The sequence below is a fragment of the Populus trichocarpa genome, chromosome 4 (genome assembly GCF_000002775.5).
Source record: "Populus trichocarpa isolate Nisqually-1 chromosome 4, P.trichocarpa_v4.1, whole genome shotgun sequence".
In the NCBI taxonomy this organism is placed as follows: Eukaryota; Viridiplantae; Streptophyta; class Magnoliopsida; order Malpighiales; family Salicaceae; genus Populus; species Populus trichocarpa.
In genome coordinates this window covers 4,633,806-4,659,911 of record NC_037288.2, presented here as the reverse complement: position 1 = coordinate 4,659,911, position 26,106 = coordinate 4,633,806, and the positions used below count along the sequence as shown (strand labels likewise).

At 34.0% G+C, this 26,106-nt stretch overlaps 1 protein-coding gene across 7 annotated transcripts in view; it reads left to right on the top strand.

Moving 5' to 3' along the window:
• The first annotated feature begins 4,149 nt into the window (after positions 1-4,149).
• The window catches only part of LOC7470211 (senescence-specific cysteine protease SAG12), a 41,612-nt gene continuing 19,655 nt past the window's right edge, over positions 4,150-26,106 (top strand). The window contains exons 1-3 of one of the 7 annotated variants that reach the window (XM_024599254.2): positions 4,159-4,672; positions 5,247-5,372; positions 24,315-25,036. In XM_024599254.2, the coding sequence (XP_024455022.2) occupies positions 4,237-4,672; positions 5,247-5,372; positions 24,315-24,775 (1,023 nt within the window). In that variant the 5' untranslated portion in view covers positions 4,159-4,236 and the 3' untranslated portion in view covers positions 24,776-25,036. The other 6 variants (XM_052452076.1, XM_052452074.1, XM_052452071.1 and 3 more) reach the window with 6 other exon arrangements.

Genomic DNA, 26,106 nt, shown 5'->3' with positions numbered 1-26,106 from the left:
AGAAGAAAAAAAGAAACCAGAGGGGGCAAAACTTTTGGGAAACGAACTTGAAGAAGAGAACCGAATAGAGAGAAGGAAGCAGGGGATTGTTTGAGAGAGGAACAGAGATTGTTTTGAAAACCGGGTAGACGAACAGAGAGGGGAAGACTTGAGCTGACGAGAGAATAGGAAAGAACAGAAAAACAAAAGAACAGGGGAGAGGAACAGTAACTCATCTCTCTCTCTGGTTTCTCTCCCTCCACCGTTGGAAGCTGCGCCACCGTCATTTTGCCTTGTCACCAGCAGCGCCGCCAACAACAGCTGCCACCAGCAGCAACAGAGGAGAAACCGAAACAAAACAGAGAAGGAGAAAGAACAAGTGAGAGAGCAGAGACAGAGAGGAAGGAAAGCGCAGAGGAAGGGAGACCACCGTCTTCACCAGCGAAGCCATCGTCTGCTCCTCCAGCACGACCACTGTGTCTCTGCACCAAGAGAAGAAGAACAACCGCAGAAGAATCACCGTCTGTCGCCGCTCACCGAGAACGGTCACCACGAGCCACCGTCGGCCCAACCACCACGCTCCCTCCTCCCCTTTTCTGGCTCCTCTGCTGTGTTCACCATTTGCATGCAGAACGTGAGCAATTCACGTTCTGCAGCAAAGTGGAAAATAATTATATATAACGGGTTACTGTGGCATGCACAGTAACCCGCTATTTGTTTTTTGGGCTGGAACATCAGCCCAGCCCACGCGGCTGGGTTGAGTCCAGCCACAACAAGGTTCTCTTTTGGGCCGGTCCTGGCCCAATTTCATTTTGGGTTGATTTCAGCCCAGCCTCTTTTTGGGCCGGGCCGGCCGAGTCAAAAAAATATTCAAAAATCATTTTGGGAAAATTTGTGATATTCCCGGGCATTTTTCTACGTCATTTTGATTAATATCGGGTAGTATTTTTATACCGTAAAAATACAAATCCGGTATTAAAATACCCGGTTTTCGTCAAAACATAAAAAAAAACATGTCTTTGTTTTCATGCATACGGCCCGGTCTCTCAAAAAAAAAAAAATCATATTGTATTTACATACAACAAAGAAAACTTCAAATATATATATATATATATATATATATATATATATATATATATTAGCTTGCATTTTGGCTTTAATAACCAATTTATTAAAGTTACGAGAACTCGGCTAATATTTCAAAAAAAAGAAAAAAATATTTTGTTTTGTTTTAATGTCTGAGATTATGAATTTATACGTAAAACATATTGCCGATATTAAAAATATAGTTCTTTTATAGACTTTAGAACGGTTAGGTTTTACCCCATAAGATAAGAACCTTCTTATTGAGGAGAGTTTTTCTTGAACCATAGACGGACCAACAATTAAAAAAACATAACAAGACCTTATTTTTTATCAGACAATAAAACAATGCACCGTACCTTAGGTAGGACATATTTGAGATGCTAATACCTTCCCTTTACGCAATCAGTCTCCGTACCCGATCTTTGAGACCAGTTAGGGTTCCTAGTGACCAAAATATTAGGTGGCGACTCCCATTCCATTTTTTCCACTGATAAGAAATAAGAATTCCTTGTCTCCCCATATCTGCCAAGATAGACATACATACCACACCTGATGAGGGTGGTAGGGTGATCGCCGCGACACCGTACACGTGCGACAATTATCAAATTGTTCGGGGCGCAAGTAGATCGTTTTCCATTTTAAAAGCACAGTGAAACAACTAAAATTTTCAAGGAAGCAAAACTTTTGGAGGTGGCGTCTAAGGGCATTTTCATCTTTTCACACTAGTATTTTGGTGATGGTTATGTTGGATAAGGGGCAATTTGGTATTTTAATACATGTAAAATATAATTAAAAAAAACGTAACCGGCACATGCAAGGCACTCATCAACGCGTCCTGGAGGCAAAAAAAATCCGGTTTTGTCCTTTTGTATTTAATTAATTTGGAATTAAAGTACATTGTGTTTTTCTTTTTGAAAAAGGTTTTTTGTTGCCCGATTATCACAATTACTTTTTTTTTGGTCTATTTAATATCATTGTTTTTTTTTTTTAAAAAAATTTAATTAAAATAAAATCAACTTATTTGATTTAGTTGATTCTACGAGCTCAACATTATTTATTTTTTATACGAGAAGAAATGGCCCTGCGGTGTAAAGTGGGTTGTTGAGCTAGTGTTTTAGCTAAAGCATCAATTTAAGCAACCTTGAAGTTTCGCAATAAAGTTTTCTTCCTTGGAATCATTGTGAAATCAATGGAAATTAAGTTATGATCCAATCAATATCACAAATAAAAATTATTGCATGCATATTTCAATTATTTGGATGAAGCTGTGCCGAGGCTGTTGTAAATGGAATCTTAATTTCATCGACAAAAATAAAGGAATCCAAACTTATTGATTAGTACAGTGCTTGAAACGAAATCAAAAGCCTTTGCCGTGATTTGCTCTACCAGTGTTGTCTTCGGCATTGGTCGTTAAAAAAATCATCCCACGTATCGGTTGGTTCGTCTCGGTTTTAATTAAAAAATTAAATAAATTAAGGAGATGGAATCTTCCCCCATTCCATTAATTATTGACAGTCATGGTTCGATCGTTGATCACACGTACACGGTACACTGGCAAGAAGAAGAAGATGATGGAAGTTCTAACCAATGGGATGTGTTGGTCTGTTCCTTTATCAAAATCTAAGCCCCAAATTTCCACTGAGCTTCTTGACTCCTGTGGTTGGACCCCTAGGACCCTTCCTTGGTTGCCGTGATTTGCTCTCTTCTAGTACTTTTTTTTTTTTAGATCTCATCTAAATCTTGATTCATTTGTTCCTTGTCCACACAAGACGGTGATTATGCAAGTTTGATGCTTGATTTTGTAACGAGCATGCGTGATTAATGTTTTTGACACGTTAATATACATGCAGTCATGCTTTTTTATTTATTAACAATTCTACTGAAATTTTAGAAAAGTTTCCTTTATATGTAGACGTCCAAAGTTATTAACTACTCCTTCCATATCACAAGTTATTATCACAAACATGGTCTAGTTGGTCTAATTTCTATTACCCGAGTCGCGGGTTTGGAAAGTTAATGCTCATTGGCATTGTTTTTTTTTTATATAACTAATTTTCCTTTTTGATACCATCATTTGACATTTTTTTATATATATATAAAAAACAGGCTTTGTAATTCTCTTTGTTTTCTTTTCTTTTGGGTTATCATTATTTCATTAACTGAGCTGCAGGTTTGACAGGTTAACTCGGGTTGACTCGGTCATGCCATAAAAATTTAATATTAAATAAAAGCTAAAAGAGTAATAAATCAAATTTCATACACTTAAATCTTGAATTATATATATAATTTTTCTTCTAAACATGTATGAAAGTTAGAGTACCCATCCTTTTTATCCAACTCTATAGAAAATTTCATGAACAATAGTTATAAATTTCAGAATAATAACAAATCAAGATATTCGTACTCGACGTGAGAAAGGTCTTACTCTCAATTTCAACTTAATTAGTGTATTTGGATTTACATAGTTATGAAATATTTGATAATGATTTGTTATTGACCTTTAATTTATCAAAAACAACTTAATAATGATAGTTGTTCACACGTATGTACACGGGCAAGAAGAAGAAGATGATGGAATCTTCCCCCATCTTATTTCACCAGTGATTTTCCGTCAGCAAGTTTTTTTAACATGTTATTTTATAAAACAATTATGAAAAAATAAAGAAAAGAACAAAAAAAATGACATAAATAGACTAAGTATAGGGTGATAAATATTTCCAAGTGTAAAAAATAAAAAGAAAATTTTCAAAACAAGTATAAAGAAAAAAAAGTTAGCCAACAAAGATAATTTGTTTTTTTTTTTTACTTTTATTTTAAAAAATGCAGTTTGGTTTGGTTTAGGTTTCTCAAATCAAAAACAGAAAAATGAGCCAAACAGATTTTCTTTAATTTTTCTATTAAGAAAAATATTGAGATCATGGAAGTTTGAACTCCGAATCTTGATGCTACACTTATATTTTAAATTAATTGGCGCACATATTACTCCAAATTTGACTTCAAAGCTCCAAACGTCTTCTATGCCCCAAACGTAGAATTAAGGCTAGTCACATAGAAAGAAGCTGGTTACAAAACTGGGTCTATAAAACCCCATTGCGCTTGTTTTGAATTTGTTGTGCCAATAAAAAAACACTCACTTACAAGGCTGTAGACGCATATACTCTTATACGTACCATGGCCGCAAAAAAATGCAATACTCGTATTTTTGTGCCATTTCTCCTTATTTTAGCTGCATGGGCAACAAAAATAGCTTGTCGTCCTCTTGATGAGCAGGAATATATGTTGAAGAGGCATGAAGAATGGATGGCTCAACATGGACGTGTCTATGGAGACATGAAAGAGAAGGAGAAACGATACTTGATTTTTAAGGAAAATATTGAACGTATAGAAGCATTTAACAACGGTTCTGACCGCGGATACAAGCTTGGTGTGAACAAATTCGCAGACTTGACCAATGAAGAATTTCGTGCTATGTATCATGGGTACAAGAGACAATCATCCAAATTGATGTCTTCATCATTTAGATATGAAAATCTAAGTGACATACCAACTTCAATGGATTGGAGAAATGATGGTGCAGTCACCCCAGTTAAAGACCAAGGCACTTGTGGTAAGTATACTTAATAATTTATCATAATAAACGGAATGTTGCCTTTTGGGTATATCAATTTTGTTTTTTGCCATAAGTAATGAATAAGTATTATAATATTTTGAAAATACTTTTTAACAAATATTAAGTGATTTATGATTATTTAATTAAGCGTGAATATATTTTTTATAATAGTGATTTTTAAGTGTAAAAAGCTAAAAAAATAAAAGTTGATTAGAATGATAATATATATATATATAGAAATAAAGTCACATAACAACACTAACGTCTTTGGTTGTGTAGTTAAAAAATAACAATGGAGAAATTTTTTATCTTAAATAAAAAAAATGGACCCCATAAAGTGTAACAATATCAGATCCTTTTAAGTAATTAAGACTTGAGAAAAACTAGAGTCCGATTTGATATAATTCATAAATAACAACCTTCATAAACTTGTTTGTATATAAAGTGGGGATATATAATTACTCCTAGTATTCTTTAATTGCCATAAGTAAATACGGGAAGTTTCACACATCAGTTCTGATCCCTGCTTCAATGATTCTGCTCGTTGATTTATAATTATGTTGAATGGTAGGGTGTTGCTGGGCATTTTCCACAGTGGCAGCAATAGAGGGAATTATAAAGCTTCAGACAGGTAACTTAATATCATTATCAGAGCAACAGCTTGTGGACTGTACTGCTGGAAATAAAGGCTGTCAAGGTGGTCTCATGGACACTGCTTTCCAATATATTATACGAAACGGAGGGCTAACAAGTGAAGATAATTACCCCTACCAAGGAGTAGATGGCACTTGCAGTAGCGATAAGGCAGCATCTACTGAAGCACAAATAACTGGGTATGAAGACGTGCCACAGAATAATGAAAACGCTCTCCTGCAGGCTGTGGCCAAACAGCCAGTATCTGTCGCTGTTGACGGTGGTGGGAACGATTTCCGGTTTTATAAAAGTGGTGTCTTCGAAGGGGATTGTGGGACAAACCTAAACCACGCGGTTACTGCAATTGGATATGGTACTGACAGTGATGGGACTGATTATTGGTTGGTAAAGAATTCGTGGGGAACCAGTTGGGGTGAAAATGGGTATATGAGGATGCGAAGAGGCATCGGTTCAAGCGAAGGCCTATGTGGTGTTGCAAAGGATGCTTCTTATCCAACTGCATGAGTAAACGTTAAGGGTCGTGTGATTAATATTATACTAAATAGTCAAAAATATATTCTACTTGATTATAGTTACGGTTTGGAAAGTTTGTAAACAGTGACGTGTGTTTGTCATTGTGGTAGCTTTTACGGTTGCGGTTTGGAAAAAATAGGCTTAAGAAAATCACATTTAGTTGTTGTTGGTTGTGTTCAAATACGTGTTTTGTTAAAAATACGGTTGAAATTATTATTAAATAAAAAGTTATTAAAAGGTGTTTGGTTAAAACTGTTGTTGAAGGTGTTGTTAATAATAAAATGACATTATTCTGCACGAGATTATTAATACGTCATTAACACAACAGTGCGATATTAAGATTTTATTTTTATTGTTTCATTAAACTAGCTCTAATCTCATCATGAACATAATCCATTTGAGAAGGTCTCTGATATCCGTTGCTTTGCTAGCCTGTAACGACATCAGTTAAAAAATCTTCTCTTCTCTAGAGCTAACATTCGAGTTATTAGAGACTTGAAACTTGGTTGGCTGTGTTAGTGCAAAATAAAAGAAATGAATGTCGTTGATATGCTCAAGGCATTGAAAGTTTGTTAGTTACCGATATTAAGATCCTGTTTGCAGCTTCGTCGACATTAGTAGATTATGGAGCCCTTGTGTTTTGTATCTTATAAGACCATAATTGATGTTGCATATTTTGTGAGATTCTGGGATGATAACATATATGTTAAATATTTAATAGAATTATTATTATGCTAGGAATTTTATGAGATGTTGGGTTTAAATATTAGTTAAATTCATGATTACCTAATGTCGAATTTTTCATTGATACTTGTCGCACGTGTGCGGCGTCATAATGATCGTCCACCTTGTTGGTTTGGGTATTTATCCAGGTAATCGGGAAAATGGGGCAGATAAGTATTCTTTAATTGCCATAAGTAAATACGGGAAGTTTCACAGAGTTCTGATCCCTGCTTCGATGATTCTGCTCGTTGATTTATAATTATGTTGAATGGTAGGATGTTGCTGGGCATTTTCCGCAGTGGCAGCAATAGAAGGAATTATAAAGCTTAAGACAGGTAACTTAATATCATTATCAAAGCAACAGCTTGTGAACCGTGATGTTGGAAATAAAGGTTGTCACGGTGGTCTCATGGACACTGCTTTCCAATATATTATACGAAACGAAGGGCTAACAAGTGAAGATAATTACCCCTACCAAGGAGTAGATGGCACTTGCAGTAGCGAGAAGGCAGCATCTATTGCAGCAGAAATAACAGGGGATGAAAACGCGCCAAAGAATAATGAAAACGCTCTCCTGCAAGCTGTGGCCAAACAGCCAGTATCTGTTGGTGTTGACGGTGGTGGGAACGATTTCCAGTTTTATAAAAGTGGTGTCTTCAATGGGGATTGTGGGACACAGCAAAACCACGCTGTTACTGCAATTGGATATGGTACTGACAGTGATGGGACTGATTATTGGTTGGTGAAGAATTCATGGGGAACCAGTTGGGGTGAAAGTGGGTATACGAGGATGCAAAGAGGCATCGGTGCAAGCGAAGGGCTATGTGGCGTTGCCATGGATGCTTCTTATCCAACTGCATGAGTAAACGTTAAGGGTCATGTGATTAATATTATACTAAATAGTCAAAAATATATTCTACTTGATTATAGTTACGGTTTGGAAAGTTTGTAAACAGTGACGTGTGTTTGTCACGGGTATGATTTGAAAAAAATAGGTTTAAGAAAATCATTTTTAGTTGTTGTTGGTTGTGTTCACATACGTGTTTTTGTTAAAAATACGGTTGAAATTATTATTAAATAAAAAGTAATTAAAAGGTGTTTGGTTAAAACTGTTGTTGAAAGTGTTGTTAATAATAAAATGACATTATTCTGCATGGGATTATTAATACGTCATTAACATAACAGTGCGATATTAAGATTTTATTTTTATTGTTTCATTAAACTAGCTCTAATCTCATCATGAACATAATCCATTTGAGAAGGTCTCTGATATCCGTTGCTTTGCTAGCCTGTAACGACATCAGTTAAAAAATCTTCTCTTCTCTAGAGCTAACATTCGAGTTATTAGAGACTTGAAACTTGGTTGGCTGTGTTAGTGCAAAATAAAAGAAATGAACGTCGTTGATATGCTCAAGGCATTGAAAGTTTGTTAGTTACCGATATTAAGATCCTGTTTGCAGCTTCGTTGACATTAGTAGATTATGGAGCCCTTGTGTTTTGTATCTTATAAGAACATAAATATTGATGTTGCGTATTTTGTGAGGTTTTGGGATGATAACATATATGTTAAATATTTAATATAATTATTATTATGCTAGGAATTTTATGAGATGTTGGGTTTAAATATTAGTTAAATCCATTATTACCTAATGTAGAATTTTTCGTTGATACTTGTCGCACGTGTGCGGCGTCGCGATGATCGTCCACTTTGTTGGTTTGGGTATTTATCCAGGTAATCGGGAAAATGGGGCAGATAAGAAATTCTTGTTTTTTATTCCGTGGAAAGCGTGAATGGGAGCCGCCACCTAGTATTTTGGTCAATAGAAACCCTAACTGGTCTTAGGGATTGGGCACGGGGACTAGTTGTGTAAATGGAAGGTATTAGCACCGCAAATACGTCTTACCTAAGGTAAGCTGCATTGTTCAATTGTCTTATAAAAGTTAAGGTATTGTTGTGTTTTCTAATTGTTGATCTGTCTAAAGTTAAAGAAAAGTCTTTCCCGGTAAGGAGATTTTTATCTTATCGGATAAATCCTGATCATGCTAAAGTCTATATATAAAAGAACTACCATTGAATATCAAGAATACGTTTTATGTATAAATTCATAATTCTAGATACTAAAAGAAAACAAAATATTTTTTGGGTATTTTTTGAAATACTGGCCTAGTTCTCGTGGCTTTAACAAACTGGTTATTAAAGTAAAAATGCATGCTAACACATATTTTGAAATTTTTTGTTCTATGAAAATACGATTTAATTTTTTTTTAATCATTGAGAGACTTGGTCGTATGCAAAAATATTTTTTTCTATATAATATTTTTTTTCAACATTTCGGAGAAAACCTGGTTTTTTAATACCCGATTTGCATCGGCCCAAAAATGTTTTTTTCTTTTCTTTTTTATTTTTGGACTGGGACTGACTTGGCCAACCATTTCGGTTTGGGCCGGTGTTGTTCGGCCCAATAAATAGTAGAGAAGCTCTCTACTGTTCACATGTAATGTGAATAGTGGGGAGTGAATTAATTCACTCTCCACTGTTCACTTGCAGAACAGTGGAGGGCGCCCCTAATTGAAGACGAAGAAGAAGGAGGGGGGAGAAGAGAGAGGTTGACCTGGCGGTGGCAGTGTTGTTGTTGACGATGGACGAAGAGGAGTGGCGGTGGTTCTAGGTGGCGGTCCATTTTTTTCTCTCCTTTGCTTCTCTGTGTTTTTCCTTCTTCCTTTTGTTCCCTCTTCCCCTCTGTTCGTCTGTTCGAATTGGGTCTCTTCTTTGAAAATGAAGGTGGAAAAGGGTGGACTTGACGGTGGTGCTGCTGCTGTTGGAGGTGTTGGTGGTGGTGGAATGGCGGCGATTCTTCTTCTTCTCTCCTCTGCTTCTCTGTGTTTTTCCTTTCTTTTTGTTTCTGTTTTTCTCTTGTTTCTGCGTTCTCTCGTCCCCTGTTTCTTCTTCTTTGTTTTTTTCGTTCTTTCCTCTCTGTTTTCCTTTCTTTTTTCTGTATTTCTCTTCTCGCATTTTCTCCCTAAAAACCCCTATATTTTCCTTCTCTCTTTAATGTCCCTACCCTGTTTTTTTCGTTCCCTGTCAACTCCTCCCAAAAATCTTTCTCTCTGTTTTTCCTCTTTCCTTTTTTTTTATATGTTTCTCTCCTCTCTATCCTCTGTTTTTTTTTTTTTTGCTTTCTCACCCCCAAATCCTCAGTTCATTCATCTTTGTTTTTTTCAAAATCTTTCTCTCTTCTCAAAAACTCTCTCCTCTGTTCCCTCGTTCTTTTTCTCCTTTTTTTTTCTTCCCAACCCCCCTGTTCTCCTATATCTCCCTATATTTATAAGCAGGGGGAGAGGGGTCACCCTGTCCTGTCCCGTCATGGCATAGGGTAGGGTGGCATGGGGCTTCCTCTCCTCTCTTCAGTGTGATTGCAGGGCGTATGGAGGGGGGATATTGCTTGTCAGTGTTTGGTCAAGTTGGGGGAAGAGAGAGAGAGAGAGCGCGTGAAAAAACAAATTCAAAAACCTTCTTCCCCTGCTGCACATCCAAGGGAAAAAGAAGAACAGTGCCGTTCAAAACGACACCATTTCAGGCTTCTCCTTTTTTTTTTTATGGGGACCCAAAAATGGGTTACAACAATATGTTTGTATTAACTCTAAACATAGTAGTTAAATGATACTTAATTTAAATTACATGTTGTCATATTCCGATTATTTTTGTGGATAAATCTTAATTTAATTCATGTAGTAGTTAAATGCGTTATATAAAATATGATTGATGTGATGGGATAAATTGTGATGTGATGAGCTCAAGAAGATTGGATAATAAATGGAACGTGAATTGACTGTTTATTGAAGTATAGCAGGTTTAGTCGATAATTTGGAATCTCCTAGTATACGAGAAACTTTGCTAAAATTTCGATAGATTCTCAAATCATAAAAAAAAAAAGTACATTGTTTTCAAATTTATTACATGGAAATTGTACCTAAATAATTGGTGATGCTATAATGTGTGTGAACAATCCTTTTTGTTATAGCTTCGCATGCGGACTTCGAGGTGAGGTGAGGTGTAAAAGGGGTAAAATACGAAGAAAAAGAAAGTCGCCACATAGTTTTATAATAACTAAAAACCCTAACTAGTCTTTAGAGTTTCTCGGTTAGGGGTTGATTATCTAATAGGGAAGATGGACATCACCTTATACATTCTAAATAAGGTAAGCTGCATTGTTGTTTCTTTTCAATGCTATATGAGTTTTAATATGGTTTGCCTAGACTGACTGATATGTATGTTATTCAAGGTATTGTCATCATCCACAAAACAAAGTTCAAAGGACAGGACCCGATGGTGGACCTTACCATCCTAGATTATTCAGTGGACTATTTTAATTGACCCTATTATCTATTAACATCCGAATAATAAAACGCCCTCCTCGGTATATATTGGTGGGCTAATTTCGATCAAAGTTCTAAGAATCTAAAAACCATACCATATATTTTTTTTACAAACTAAATGAGCAAAATCAAGATATTTTAAAATTCATAAGAGAATAACAACTAGAAAAGCAGAAAACAGGAGCAACACAAAAACAATTCGATGAACATGAATGTAGCATTTGATTATTGTCCTGGGATAGAAAGGAAAAAGACAATAAAGACAAAAATATATTTAATTGAAGATACACCAATATAAATATAAAAATAAATTTATTTCAAAAATAATTTTAAAAATCACACAACTCCGTTTTGTATAGTGAATGTTCATCCGATTTTAGTTTCTTTGTTAATGTTTCATAGATGGTCCATCAATAAAACATAATAAAGATCAAATAGCCCATAACTTAATAAATAGTCATGCCTTTTTTATTATGTTTCTCTTTAGACAATGGTTAGTTAGTATTTTCAGCAAGTTTTGGTTTACTAAAATTAAATTCGTCTCTTAAATTTGGTTAAAAATAGATTGTTCATGCATGGACTAGCTAGCTAATGGATTTCTGTTCTTGGGCTGGGGATTCCAAATCATGTAGAAGTTTCTATATTGGAGCAAGTTATAATTTCAAATATATATCTCCACAATCCATATTCATATTAGTGTAAAAGGTATGCTAGCCAACCCTAGTTAAAAAGAACCTAAATCTCCTCTAGGTGTTACTTTAACACGTGAGAAGAAATATTGTGAATTTTCTTAGTGTTTGTTTTTAGCCCTTCAATTATTATTTTTTCTTCTTCAATTTCATCCTTTTATATTACATTAGCTTTGAATTTAACATCATGATTTATTTTGATTTATTTTCAATGAGGTTATTAAAATGTCAAAGGAATATCCCAACATTATATTAATGCTTGATTATATATATATATATATAACTCAGTTTTGTTGCTTGTGGGAAAAAAAAAACAATTTTAGAGAACCAAATTTAACAAAGACGAAACAATACAGGGCTTTTTTGTCTACTTTTCAAAACCATGCCTTTTGAAAAATTTATGCCTAAATATTTGTAGAAAATTTATTTTTGATCCCTTTGTTTTGATAGTTTAACCTTTTGGTCCAAAAGTTTATTTTATTTATATTTCAGTCTCTGAGTTGGAAAGAGAAGAGAGAAAATCCTTGAAAACATGAATTAGAGATAAAGTTGTTAATTTATCACATTCCAATCATAAAAGTCAATCTTGGTGTCAACAAGTTCCATCCAACAAAAAGAGTTTCATTGAGGTGTTTTTTTTTATCTTATCAGAAAATCTTTTCTAAGTGTTTTCAATGCAAAAAAGGTTAAAATAGTTTTTTTTTTTAGATTTAGAAGTTAGAAACATGACTTTTTAGCCACCATAGATGGCTAGAGTCTAACAATAAAAGATGCATCATCTGCCACTACCAATAATGTGTTGTTTGATTAAAAAATAAAGGTTAGGGAGATGATGCATCATCGGCCTAATCTAACTAAAAAAAATACAAATAAGTTAGGTGCATAGACCCACCCTTGCAAGCCCTCCTTGCACTTGACCTGCTTTTGTTTTTGTTTTTTTTCAATAATATTTCTAGTAGACCAAGGTTGCCGGGATAATTTTTTGAGCCCTTTGTTGTTGTTTTTTGAATTATAATTGGTCAAATAAAATAAATAAGTTACTTTTAGGATATCATTCCATTAAATACCATTCATTTTTAAAAAAATAATATTATAATATCTTTTATTATATTCTCAAGAATTGTTTTGTACATCCCTTATTGATTGTTTTTTTAACTATTTTTTCTTAAAGTTTAATCAAAATCAATTATTATGATAAAAAATATTGTTTTTCAAAATTCTATTTCTTTTTATTCAATGAGCTACGCTTCTTATAGAAAAAGAATTACATGAATCACAAAGGTAGGTTTCAAAAAAAAAATACAATTTAGTTCTATAATTTTTGTCGCACATGGTGCGGCGTCGCGGCGATCGTTCACTCTCGTATGTATCTAGCAAATATAGGGAGACAAGGAATTCTTGTATTTTATCAGTGGAAAGAGGGAATGAGAGTCGCCACTTAGTATTTTGGTCACTAGGAACCCTAACTGGTCTTAAAGATTCGATACAGGGACTGGTTGTGTAAAGGGAAGATATTAGCACCCCAAATACGCCCTACCAAAGGTAAGCTGTATTGTCCGATTGTCTGATGAAAGCTAAGGTATGGTTATGTTTTCTAGTTGTTAGTCTGTCTAAAGTTTAAAAAAGTCCTTCACAGTAAGGAGATCCTTATCTTATCGGATAAAACCTAACTGTTCTAACAACAATAAAAAAGAACTACCTTTTTAATATCGAGAGTACATTTTACGTATAAATTCATAATCCCAGATACTAAAAGAAAAAAAAAATTATACTAACATGAAAAGTATGTTATTCTTTTATATTTGCATAAAAAATATCAAAACTTTAGTGTTTTATTTATACTAACACTTGTCTTTAGGGTTATGAAAAGCTATTTAAAAAATAATTATTCTGATAAAACAAATGTCGCAAAAAAGGGTTTGCATTAATTAATAAGATACAAGGGGTGTTAATTAAAGAGATGCCTTTTTATCCTTATTTAATTCCTTTAAAAGTTTTTTTTTTAAATCATTAATTTCCTACATATCTCAAAATGCTATATGAAAAAAACAATGATAAGAAAAGGAGGAATTATACTAGAAAGTTATTTTGTTTTGTTGAAATTTAAATTAGTGCTCTTCTTTTGAAAGAAAAAAAATATTTTGACATATAATTAGATAAAAAACAATTTGAAGAATTCCCTACAACACGATATTAAATATCTTAATCAATATTTATCTCTTAACCTTTTGATTTAGTCTTAGATTAAAATTAACAGATTTTTATTATTTATTGACATATAATTCTCGATCAATTTTGTTAAATATGTGCAACAAGTTTTCTTGAGTACAGAAGCACCTTGATGACACCTATATTTTTTATATATAAAAGAACTTTTGATATGACCTATGGTGAAATGCAGGTAAAATGACTAGTAGAAACTAAAATTAATAGAACTTAATTAACAAAAACTACAACCTTTTGAAAAAAAAAACATTGTTCACCTAGACTCAAGGGTCATGTTCGTTGGAACAATGTAATAACGATGTTGCTTTTTCCATAAAAAATAATTGAACTAGCTATTAGCGGTTGTGAGGTCTTCGGACAAGGTCCATTCGTTATTATTGTTGTAACTCATTTTTGAGTGACCACACAAGAAAAGAGAAATAATAATAATAATAATAATAATAAATAATATATCAAAAAAAAAAAAGAGAGCACGAAACAGTACCGTTTTGAACGGTACTGTGCTTCTTCTTCCCCTGCACATGCAGAGGCAGGGGAAGAAGAAGTTTCTCTCCCCTGCAACGCACCCTCTCAATCATTCCCCCGACTTGTCCCCTCACTGACACCACCCACACCCGCATGCACTGTCACCACGCCAAAAGAAGAAGAGAATCATGCCATGCAGTGGCAGGGGTCGACGGTGCAGAGCTGCCTCACGCCACCCCGCCCTGCACCATGACAGGACAAGGCATCGTCACTCTCGCTCCCGCTGGCTATAAATACTGAGAGGTATAGAGAGAAAGGAGGTGGGGGGGCCGAGGAGGAGAAATTTTTTTTGGAGAAAAGAAGGAAGCAAGCTGCAGAAATGGGGAAGAAGAAGGAAAAAAAAAAGAAAACAGAGGGGGCAAAACTTTTGGGAAACGAACTTGAAGAAGAGAACCGAATAGAGAGAAGGAAGCAGGGGATTGCTTGAGAGAGGAACAGAGATTGTTTTGAAAACAGGGTAGACGAACAGAGAGGGGAAGACTTGAGCTGACGAGAGAATAGAAGGAAAGAACAGAAAAACAAAAGAACAGGGTAGAGGAACAGTAACTCATCTCTCTCTCTGTTTTCTCTCCCTCCACCGTTGGAAGCTGCGCCACCGTCATTTTGCCTTGTCACCAGCAGCGCCGCCAACAACAACTGCCACCAGCAGCAACAGAGGAGAAACCGAAACAAAACAGAGAAGGAGAAAGAACAAGAGAGAGAGCAGAGACAGAGAGGAAGGAAAGCGCAGAGGAAGGGAGACCACCGTCTTCACCAGCGAAGCCATCGTCTGCTCCTCCAGCACGACCACTGTGTCTCTGCACCAAGAGAAGAAGAACAACCGCAGAAGAATCACCGTCTGTCGCCGCTCACCGAGAACGGTCACCACGAGCCACCGTCGGCCCAACCACCACGCTCCCTCCTCCCCTTTTCTGGCTCCTCTGCTGTGTTCACCATTTGCATGCAGAACGTGAGCAATTCACGTTCTGCAGCAAAGTGGAAAATAATTATATATAACGGGTTACTGTGGCATGCACAGTAACCCGCTATTTGTTTTTTGGGCTGGAACATCAGCCCAGCCCACGCGGCTGGGTTGAGTCCAGCCACAACAAGGTTCTCTTTTGGGCCGGTCCTGGCCCAATTTCACTTTGGGTTGATTTCAGCCCAGCCTTTTTTGGGCCGGGTCGGCCCAGTCCAAAAAAATATACAAAAATCATTTTGGGAAAATTTGTGATATTCCCGCGCATTTTTCTACGCCATTTTAATTAATATCGGGTTTTTACAAATCCGGTATTAAAATACCCGATTTTCATTAAAACATAAAAAAGAAACATGTCTTCGTTTTCATGCATACGGCCCAGTCTCTCAAAAGTAAAAAAAAAAAAAATCATATTGTATTTTCATACAACAAAGAAAACTTCAAATATATATATATTAGCATGCATTTTGGCTTTAATAACCAGTTTATTAAAGTCACGAGAACTCGGCCAATATTTCAAAAAAATCAAAAAAATATTTTGTTTTGTTTTAATGTCTTGGATTATGAATTTATACGTAAAACGTATTGCCGATATTAAAAAGGTAGTTCTTTTATAGACATTAGAACGGTTAGGTTTTACCCCATAAGATAAGAACCTTCTTATTAAGGAGGGTTTTCTTGAACCATAGACGGACCAATAATTAAAAAAACATGACAAGGCCTTATTTTTTATCAGACAATAAAACAATGCACCTTACCTTAGGTAGGGCGTATTTGAGATGCTAATTCCTTCCCTTTACGCAACCAGTCTCCGTACTCGATCTTTGAGACCAGTTAGGGTTCCTAGTGACCAAAATACTAGGTGACGACTCCCATTCCATTTTTTCCACTGATAAGAGATAAGAATTCCTTGTCTCCCCATATCTGTCAAGATAGACATATATACCACACCTGATGAGGGTGGTAGGGTGATCGCCGCGACACTGCACACGTGCGACAATTATCAAATTGTTCGGGGCGCAAGTAGATTGTTTTCCATTTTAAAAGCACAGTGAAACAACTAAAATATTCAAGGAAGCAAATTTTTGGAGTTGGTGTATAAGGGCATTTTCATCTTTTCACACTAGTATTTTGGTGATGCTTATGTTGGATAAGGGGCAATTTGGTATTTTAATAAATGTAAAATATAATTAAAAAAAAGTAACCGACACATGCAAGGCACTCATCAACGCTTGGGAGGTGTGTGTGCGCGCATCCTGGAGGAAAAAACAATGCTCTTTTATCGTGTCGTTAAAATCCTAGCAGCTTCCTCTTCCTATTAGAGCAGTGCCCGTAGTCGTTAGTGAGGTGGTTTTTTGTTAGCGACACTTTCTTTCTTTTTCCCTCTTTTCTCTTATCTCCTCCCCTCAAAATTCATGCTAGCCATGCAAAATTTTGGAGTGGTCCTTTTTTTTATTTATTAAGATTTCAAATTTAAACATTTTGTAAAATTTTGATTTGTTTCAATTTCATCTTTCAATCCAAATTTATGATATTTTTTTTTTCAATTTAATCCTTATTCTTTTGATTTGATTTTGCTCCTTTTGTTAAATTAATTTTTCTTTTAAATTTCACCCTTCAATAAAAAAAACTAGTTTCCCTCTAATTTATTTATTTTTATTTCAATGTTGAACTTAATTCTTTTAATTGCAATTTTTTTGTCTTAGATCCTTTTGTATAATTGATTTTTTTCATAATTTCATCCCTCAACTCTTGATTGGTTGGGAGTTGAAACTCATGGTTTTTCTAGGTGGAGTGTTTCCGGTCTAATAACCTGCATCGCGGGTTTGGAAAGTTAATGCGCATTGACATTAATTTTTTTATAACTAATTTTTCTTTCTCTTTTTTGTTATCATTGTCTCATGACCCGGGCTGCGAGTTTAGCAGGTTAACCCGGGTTGACTCGGTCTTTTTTATATAGCTATTATTTTAAAGAAATTTTAACTTTTTTTCAGTCCTGTCCTTCAAAATCCGGTTTTGTCCTTCTGTATTTAATTGGTTGGGAATTGAGCTACATTGTTTTTTCTTTTTTGAAAAAGATTTTTTGTTGCCAGATTATCACAATTACTTTTTTTTGGTCTATTTGATCTTCATCTTTTGTTCTTTCCTCTTTTAATCGAAATACACAGTTTCACTTAATGTGAAACAATGTTGTTTTCTGCCCTCAATCAAAATTAGGTTTTTCCTAATATGAATCAAGCCAAACCTCATATTAGTCCTCCGCCATCTGGGTCTTTCACTCCATGGTCCTTGGACTATCAATTTTCATCTTTTTGTCTCTTAATTTCTTTCAATTCAACCCCTGACCGAATTAGAATATATCCTCTAAATTCTCTACTTTATTCATTTCAGTCATTGGTCATTTAATTCTTTATTTTTAAGCCAAAATAACTTCAACTTCAATTTTCTTTTTCAATTAATCTCTTAATTGATTTTCTAACTTGGTTCTTTATTTCAAAATCATCTTTGAACTTAGAATTTCTTTCAATTTCATCCATATTAAATCAAATTAATCTCTTTTATCAATTTCTTCTTCAATTATGCCCTCAATTATGGCCTTAAAATTCCGAAACTCAATTTTTGCATGTGAAACTCAATTATTGGTCCAAGTTTCAACCCAATATGTGTATTTTTAATTGTTTTTGTATTTGTCATAATTTTTTATAAAATTTTCAAGATTTGTATGAAACACAAAAATTAAATAAAAATAAATAAATTATTAAAATTATTGAAAAGATATATTTTCTTAATTTTTCAAACATGTACACAAATTGGGTTACAACAAGGTATGTGTATTATCAAGCTCGACCTGATATTTATACATTTAGTGTTTTATTTATACTAACCCTTGGTTTTAGGGTTATGAAAAGTTGTTTGAAAAATAATTATTCTGATAAAACAAATGTCGCAAAAAAGGGTTTGCATTAATTAATAAAATACAAGGGGTGTTAATTAAAGAGATGCCGTTTTATCCTTATTTAATTCCTTTAAAAGTTTTTTTTTAAATCATTAATTTCCTACATATCTCAAAATGCTATATTAAAAAAACAATGATAAGAAAAGGAGGAATTATACTAGAAAGTTATTTTGTTTTGTTGAAATTTAAATTAGTGCATGCTCTTCTTTTGAAAGAAAAAAAATATTTTGACATATAGTCAGATAAAAAAATTTGTCAGAATTCCCTACAACAATATGAGATTAAATATCTTAATCTATATTTATCTCTTAACTTTTTAACTTAGTCTTAGATTAAAATTAACAGATTTTTAGTATTTATTGACATATAATTCTCGATCAATTTTGTTAAATATATGCACCAAGTTTTATATAAAAACTTTTGATATGACCTATGGTGAAATGCAGGTAAACTGACTAGTAGAAACTAAAATTAATAGAACTTAATTAACAAAAACTACAACTCTTTGGAAAAAAAAAACATTGTTCACCTAGATTCAAGGGCCATGTTCGTTGGAACAATGTAATAACGATTTTGCTCTTTTCATAAAAAATAATTGAACTAGCTATTGGCGGTTGTGAGGTCTTTGCATAAGGTCCATTAGTTATTATCAAATTGTTCGGGGCGCAAGTAGATCGTTTTCCATTTTAAAAGCACAGTGAAACAACTAAAATATTCAAGGAAGCAAAACTTTTGGAGGTGGCGTCTAAGGGCATTTTCATCTTTTCACACTAGTATTTTGGTGATGGTTATGTTGGATAAGGGGCAATTTGGTATTTTAATACATGTAAAATATAATTAAAATGTTCTGCAGCAAAGTGGAAAATAATTATATATAACGGGTTACTGTGGCATGCACAGTAACCCACTATTTGTTTTTTGGGCTGGAACATCAGCCCAGCCCACGCGGCTGGGTTGAGTCCAGCCACAACAAGGTTCTCTTTTGGGCCGGTCCTGGCCCAATTTCATTTTGGGTTGATTTCAGCCCAGCCTCTTTTTGGGCCGGGCCGGCCGAGTCAAAAAAATATTCAAAAATCATTTTGGGAAAATTTGTGATATTCCCGGGCATTTTTCTACGTCATTTTGATTAATATCGGGTAGTATTTTTATACCGTAAAAATACAAATCCGGTATTAAAATACCCGGTTTTCGTCAAAACATAAAAAAAAACATGTCTTTGTTTTCATGCATACGGCCCGGTCTCTCAAAAAAAATAAAATCATATTGTATTTACATACAACAAAGAAAACTTCAAATATATATATATATATATATATATATATATATATATTAGCTTGCATTTTGGCTTTAATAACCAATTTATTAAAGTTACGAGAACTCGGCTAATATTTCAAAAAAAAGAAAAAAATATTTTGTTTTGTTTTAATGTCTGAGATTATGAATTTATACGTAAAACATATTGCCGATATTAAAAATATAGTTCTTTTATAGACTTTAGAACGGTTAGGTTTTACCCCATAAGATAAGAACCTTCTTATTGAGGAGAGTTTTTCTTGAACCATAGACGGACCAACAATTAAAAAAACATAACAAGACCTTATTTTTTATCAGACAATAAAACAATGCACCGTACCTTAGGTAGGACATATTTGAGATGCTAATACCTTCCCTTTACGCAATCAGTCTACGTACCCGATCTTTGAGACCAGTTAGGGTTCCTAGTGACCAAAATATTAGGTGGCGACTCCCATTCCATTTTTTCCACTGATAAGAAATAAGAATTCCTTGTCTCCCCATATCTGCCAAGATAGACATACATACCACACCTGATGAGGGTGGTAGGGTGATCGCCGCGACACCGCACACGTGCGACAATTATCAAATTGTTCGGGGCGCAAGTAGATCGTTTTCCATTTTAAAAGCACAGTGAAACAACTAAAATTTTCAAGGAAGCAAAACTTTTGGAGGTGGCGTCTAAGGGCATTTTCATCTTTTCACACTAGTATTTTGGTGATGGTTATGTTGGATAAGGGGCAATTTGGTATTTTAATACATGTAAAATATAATTAAAAAAAACGTAACCGGCACATGCAAGGCACTCATCAACGCGTCCTGGAGGCAAAAAAAATCCGGTTTTGTCCTTTTGTATTTAATTAATTTGGAATTAAAGTACATTGTGTTTTTCTTTTTGAAAAAGGTTTTTTGTTGCCCGATTATCACAATTACTTTTTTTTTGGTCTATTTAATATCATTGTTTTTTTTTAAAAAAAAATTTAATTAAAATAAAATCAACTTATTTGATTTAGTTGATTCTACGAGCTCAACATTATTTATTTTTTATACGAGAAGAAATGGCCCTGCGGTGTAAAGTGGGTTGTTGAGCTAGTGTTTTAGCTAAAGCATCAATTTAAGCAACCTTGAAGTTTCGCAATAAAGTTTTCTTCCTTGGAATGATTGTGAAATCAATGGAAATTAAGTTATGATCCAATCAATATCACAAATAAAAATTATTGCATGCATATTTCAATTATTTGGATGAAGCTGTGCCGAGGCTGTTGTAAATGGAATCTTAATTTCATCGACAAAAATAAAGGAATCCAAACTTATTGATTAGTACAGTGCTTGAAACGAAATCAAAAGCCTTTGCCGTGATTTGCTCTACCAGTGTTGTCTTCGGCATTGGTCGTTAAAAAAATCATCCCACGTATCGGTTGGTTCGTCTCGGTTTTAATTAAAAAATTAAATAAATTAAGGAGATGGAATCTTCCCCCATTCCATTAATTATTGACAGTCATGGTTCGATCGTTGATCACACGTCCACGGTACACTGGCAAGAAGAAGAAGATGATGGAAGTTCTAACCAATGGGATGTGTTGGTCTGTTCCTTTATCAAAATCTAAGCCCCAAATTTCCACTGAGCTTCTTGACTCCTGTGGTTGGACCCCTAGGACCCTTCCTTGGTTGCCGTGATTTGCTCTCTTCTAGTACTTTTTTTTTAGATCTCATCTAAATCTTGATTCATTTGTTCCTTGTCCACACAAGACGGTGATTATGCAAGTTTGATGCTTGATTTTGTAACGAGCATGCGTGATTAATGTTTTTGACACGTTAATATACATGCAGTCATGCTTTTTTATTTATTAACAATTCTACTGAAATTTTAGAAAAATTTTCTTTATATGTAGACGTAAAAAGTTATTAACTACTCCTTCCATATCACAAGTTATTATTACAAACATGGTCTAGTTGGTCTAGTTTCTATTATCCGAGTCGCGGGTTTGGAAAGTTAATGCTTATTGGCATTGTTTTTTTTTTTATATAACTAATTTTCCTTTTTGATACCATCATTTGACATTTATATATATATATATATATATATATATATATATATATATATATATATATATATAAAGCAGGCTTTGTAATTCTCTTTGTTTTCTTTTCTTTTGGGTTATCATTATTTCATTAACTGAGTTGCAGGTTTGACAGGTTAACTCGGGTTGACTCGGTCATAACACAAAAATTTAATATTAAATAAAAGCTAAAAGAGTAATAAATCAAATTTCATACACTTAAATCTTGAATTATATATATATAATTTTTCTTCTAAACATGTATGAAAGTTAGAGCACCCATCTTTTTTATCCAACTCTATATAAAATTTCATGAACAATAGTTATAAATTTCAGAATAATAACACATCAAGATATTCGTACTCGACGTGAGGAAGGTCTTACTCTCAATTTCAACTTAATTAGTGTATTTGGATTTACATAGTTATGAAATATTTGATAACGATTTGTTATTGACCTTTAATTTATCAAAAACAACTTAATAATGATAGTTGATCACACGTATGTACACGGGCAAGAAGAAGAAGATGATGGAATCTTCCCCCATCTTATTTCACCAGTGATTTTCCGTCAGCAAGTTTTTTTAACATGTTATTTTATAAAACAATTATGAAAAAATAAAGAAAAGAACAAAAAAAAATGACATAAATAGACTAAGTATAGGGTGATAAATATTTCCAAGTGTAAAAAATAAAAAGAAAATTTTCAAAACAAGTATAAAGAAAAAAAAGTTAGCCAGCAAAGATAATTTGTTTTTTTAAAAATTTTATTTTAAAAAATGCCGTTTGGTTTGGTTTAGGTTTCTCAAATCAAAAACAGAAAAATGAGCCAAACAGATTTTCTTTAATTTTTCTATTAAGAAAAATATTGAGATCATGGAAGTTTGAACTCCGAATCTTGATGCTACACTTATATTTTAAATTAATTGGCGCACATATTACTCCAAATTTGACTTCAAAGCTCCAAACGTCTTCTATGCCCCAAACGTAGAATTAAGGCTAGTCACATAGAAAGAAGCTGGTTACAAAACTGGGTCTATAAAACCCCATTGCGCTTGTTTTGAATTTGTTGTGCCAATAAAAAAACACTCACTTACAAGGCTGTAGACGCATATACTCTTATACGTACCATGGCCGCAAAAAAATGCAATACTCGTATTTTTGTGCCATTTCTCCTTATTTTAGCTGCATGGGCAACAAAAATAGCTTGTCGTCCTCTTGATGAGCAGGAATATATGTTGAAGAGGCATGAAGAATGGATGGCTCAACATGGACGTGTCTATGGAGACATGAAAGAGAAGGAGAAACGATACTTGATTTTTAAGGAAAATATTGAACGTATAGAAGCATTTAACAACGGTTCTGACCGCGGATACAAGCTTGGTGTGAACAAATTCGCAGACTTGACCAATGAAGAATTTCGTGCTATGTATCATGGGTACAAGAGACAATCATCCAAATTGATGTCTTCATCATTTAGATATGAAAATCTAAGTGACATACCAACTTCAATGGATTGGAGAAATGATGGTGCAGTCACCCCAGTTAAAGACCAAGGCACTTGTGGTAAGTATACTTAATAATTTATCATAATAAACGGAATGTTGCCTTTTGGGTATATCAATTTTGTTTTTTGCTTTTTGCTTTTTGCTTTTTCTCGAGAGTCCTTGAGGTTTATTTGTTTTTCATTTAGGTACCCCAAATATTCTGGTTGTGCACCTAAACTAAAAACTATTTTGTAAGAATTTAAACTAATATATAAAAAATTCCAAAATTAAAGTTCTTATGTTAAATTGATGGATTTTTTACAGAATCTTTTGATTGAACAATAAAAATAAAAAAAGACATATAATTAGAAAGAGGTATATTTTAGAGAATAATAAATAATAAATAGCTAACAGGTGCCTTAAAATTTGTTTGGTATTGCTGTGACGTGGGGGTAAAAAACAGTGTTTGGTAACTAGTTGTTTTATTATATTTAGAAATGTTAAAAATAGATAAATATGTTTCGTTAATTAATTTTGTCGAGCTTTTGAGATATAGAATAATGAATAAGTATTATAATATTTTGAAAATACTTTTTAACAAATATTAAGTGATTTATGATTATTTAATTAAGCGTGAATATATTTTTTATAATAGTGATTTTTAAGTGTAAAAAGCTAAAAAAATAAAAGTTGATTAGAATGATAATATATATATATAGAAATAAAGTCACATAACAACACTAACGTCTTTGGTTGTGTAGTTAAAAAATAACAATGGAGAAATTTTTTATCTTAAATAAAAAAAATGGACCCCATAAAGTGTAACAATATCAGATCCTTTTAAGTAATTAAGACTTGAGAAAAACTAGAGTCCGATTTGATATAATTCATAAATAACAACCTTCATAAACTTGTTTGTATATAAAGTGGGGATATATAATTACTCCTAGTATTCTTTAATTGCCATAAGTAAATACGGGAAGTTTCACACATCAGTTCTGATCCCTGCTTCGATGATTCTGCTCGTTGATTTATAATTATGTTGAATGGTAGGGTGTTGCTGGGCATTTTCCACAGTGGCAGCAATAGAGGGAATTATAAAGCTTCAGACAGGTAACTTAATATCATTATCAGAGCAACAACTTGTGGACTGTACTGCTGGAAATAAAGGTTGTCAAGGTGGTCACATGGACACTGCTTTCCAATATATTATACGAAACGGAGGGCTAACAAGTGAAGATAATTACCCCTACCAAGGAGTAGATGGCACTTGCAGTAGCGAGAAGGCAGCATCTACTGAAGCACAAATAACTGGGTATGAAGACGTGCCACAGAATAATGAAAACGCTCTCCTGCAGGCTGTGGCCAAACAACCAGTATCCGTCGCTGTTGAGGGTGGTGGGCACGATTTCCAGTTTTATAAAAGTGGTGTCTTCGAAGGGGATTGTGGGACAAACCTAAACCACGCGGTTACTGCAATTGGATATGGTACTGACAGTGATGGGACTGATTATTGGTTGGTAAAGAATTCGTGGGGAACCAGTTGGGGTGAAAATGGGTATATGAGGATGCGAAGAGGCATCGGTTCAAGCGAAGGCCTATGTGGTGTTGCAAAGGATGCTTCTTATCCAACTGCATGAGTAAACGTTAAGGGTCGTGTGATTAATATTATACTAAATAGTCAAAAATATATTCTACTTGATTATAGTTACGGTTTGGAAAGTTTGTAAACAGTGACGTGTGTTTGTCATTGTGGTAGCTTTTACGGTTGCGGTTTGGAAAAAATAGGCTTAAGAAAATCACATTTAGTTGTTGTTGGTTGTGTTCAAATACGTGTTTTGTTAAAAATACGGTTGAAATTATTATTAAATAAAAAGTTATTAAAAGGTGTTTGGTTAAAACTGTTGTTGAAGGTGTTGTTAATAATAAAATGACATTATTCTGCACGAGATTATTAATACGTCATTAACACAACAGTGCGATATTAAGATTTTATTTTTATTGTTTCATTAAACTAGCTCTAATCTCATCATGAACATAATCCATTTGAGAAGGTCTCTGATATCCGTTGCTTTGCTAGCCTGTAACGACATCAGTTAAAAAATCTTCTCTTCTCTAGAGCTAACATTCGAGTTATTAGAGACTTGAAACTTGGTTGGCTGTGTTAGTGCAAAATAAAAGAAATGAATGTCGTTGATATGCTCAAGGCATTGAAAGTTTGTTAGTTACCGATATTAAGATCCTGTTTGCAGCTTCGTCGACATTAGTAGATTATGGAGCCCTTGTGTTTTGTATCTTATAAGACCATAATTGATGTTGCATATTTTGTGAGATTCTGGGATGATAACATATATGTTAAATATTTAATAGAATTATTATTATGCTAGGAATTTTATGAGATGTTGGGTTTAAATATTAGTTAAATTCATGATTACCTAATGTCGAATTTTTCATTGATACTTGTCGCACGTGTGCGGCGTCATAATGATCGTCCACCTTGTTGGTTTGGGTATTTATCCAGGTAATCGGGAAAATGGGGCAGATAAGTATTCTTTAATTGCCATAAGTAAATACGGGAAGTTTCACAGAGTTCTGATCCCTGCTTCGATGATTCTGCTCGTTGATTTATAATTATGTTGAATGGTAGGATGTTGCTGGGCATTTTCCGCAGTGGCAGCAATAGAAGGAATTATAAAGCTTAAGACAGGTAACTTAATATCATTATCAAAGCAACAGCTTGTGAACCGTGATGTTGGAAATAAAGGTTGTCACGGTGGTCTCATGGACACTGCTTTCCAATATATTATACGAAACGAAGGGCTAACAAGTGAAGATAATTACCCCTACCAAGGAGTAGATGGCACTTGCAGTAGCGAGAAGGCAGCATCTATTGCAGCAGAAATAACAGGGGATGAAAACGCGCCAAAGAATAATGAAAACGCTCTCCTGCAAGCTGTGGCCAAACAGCCAG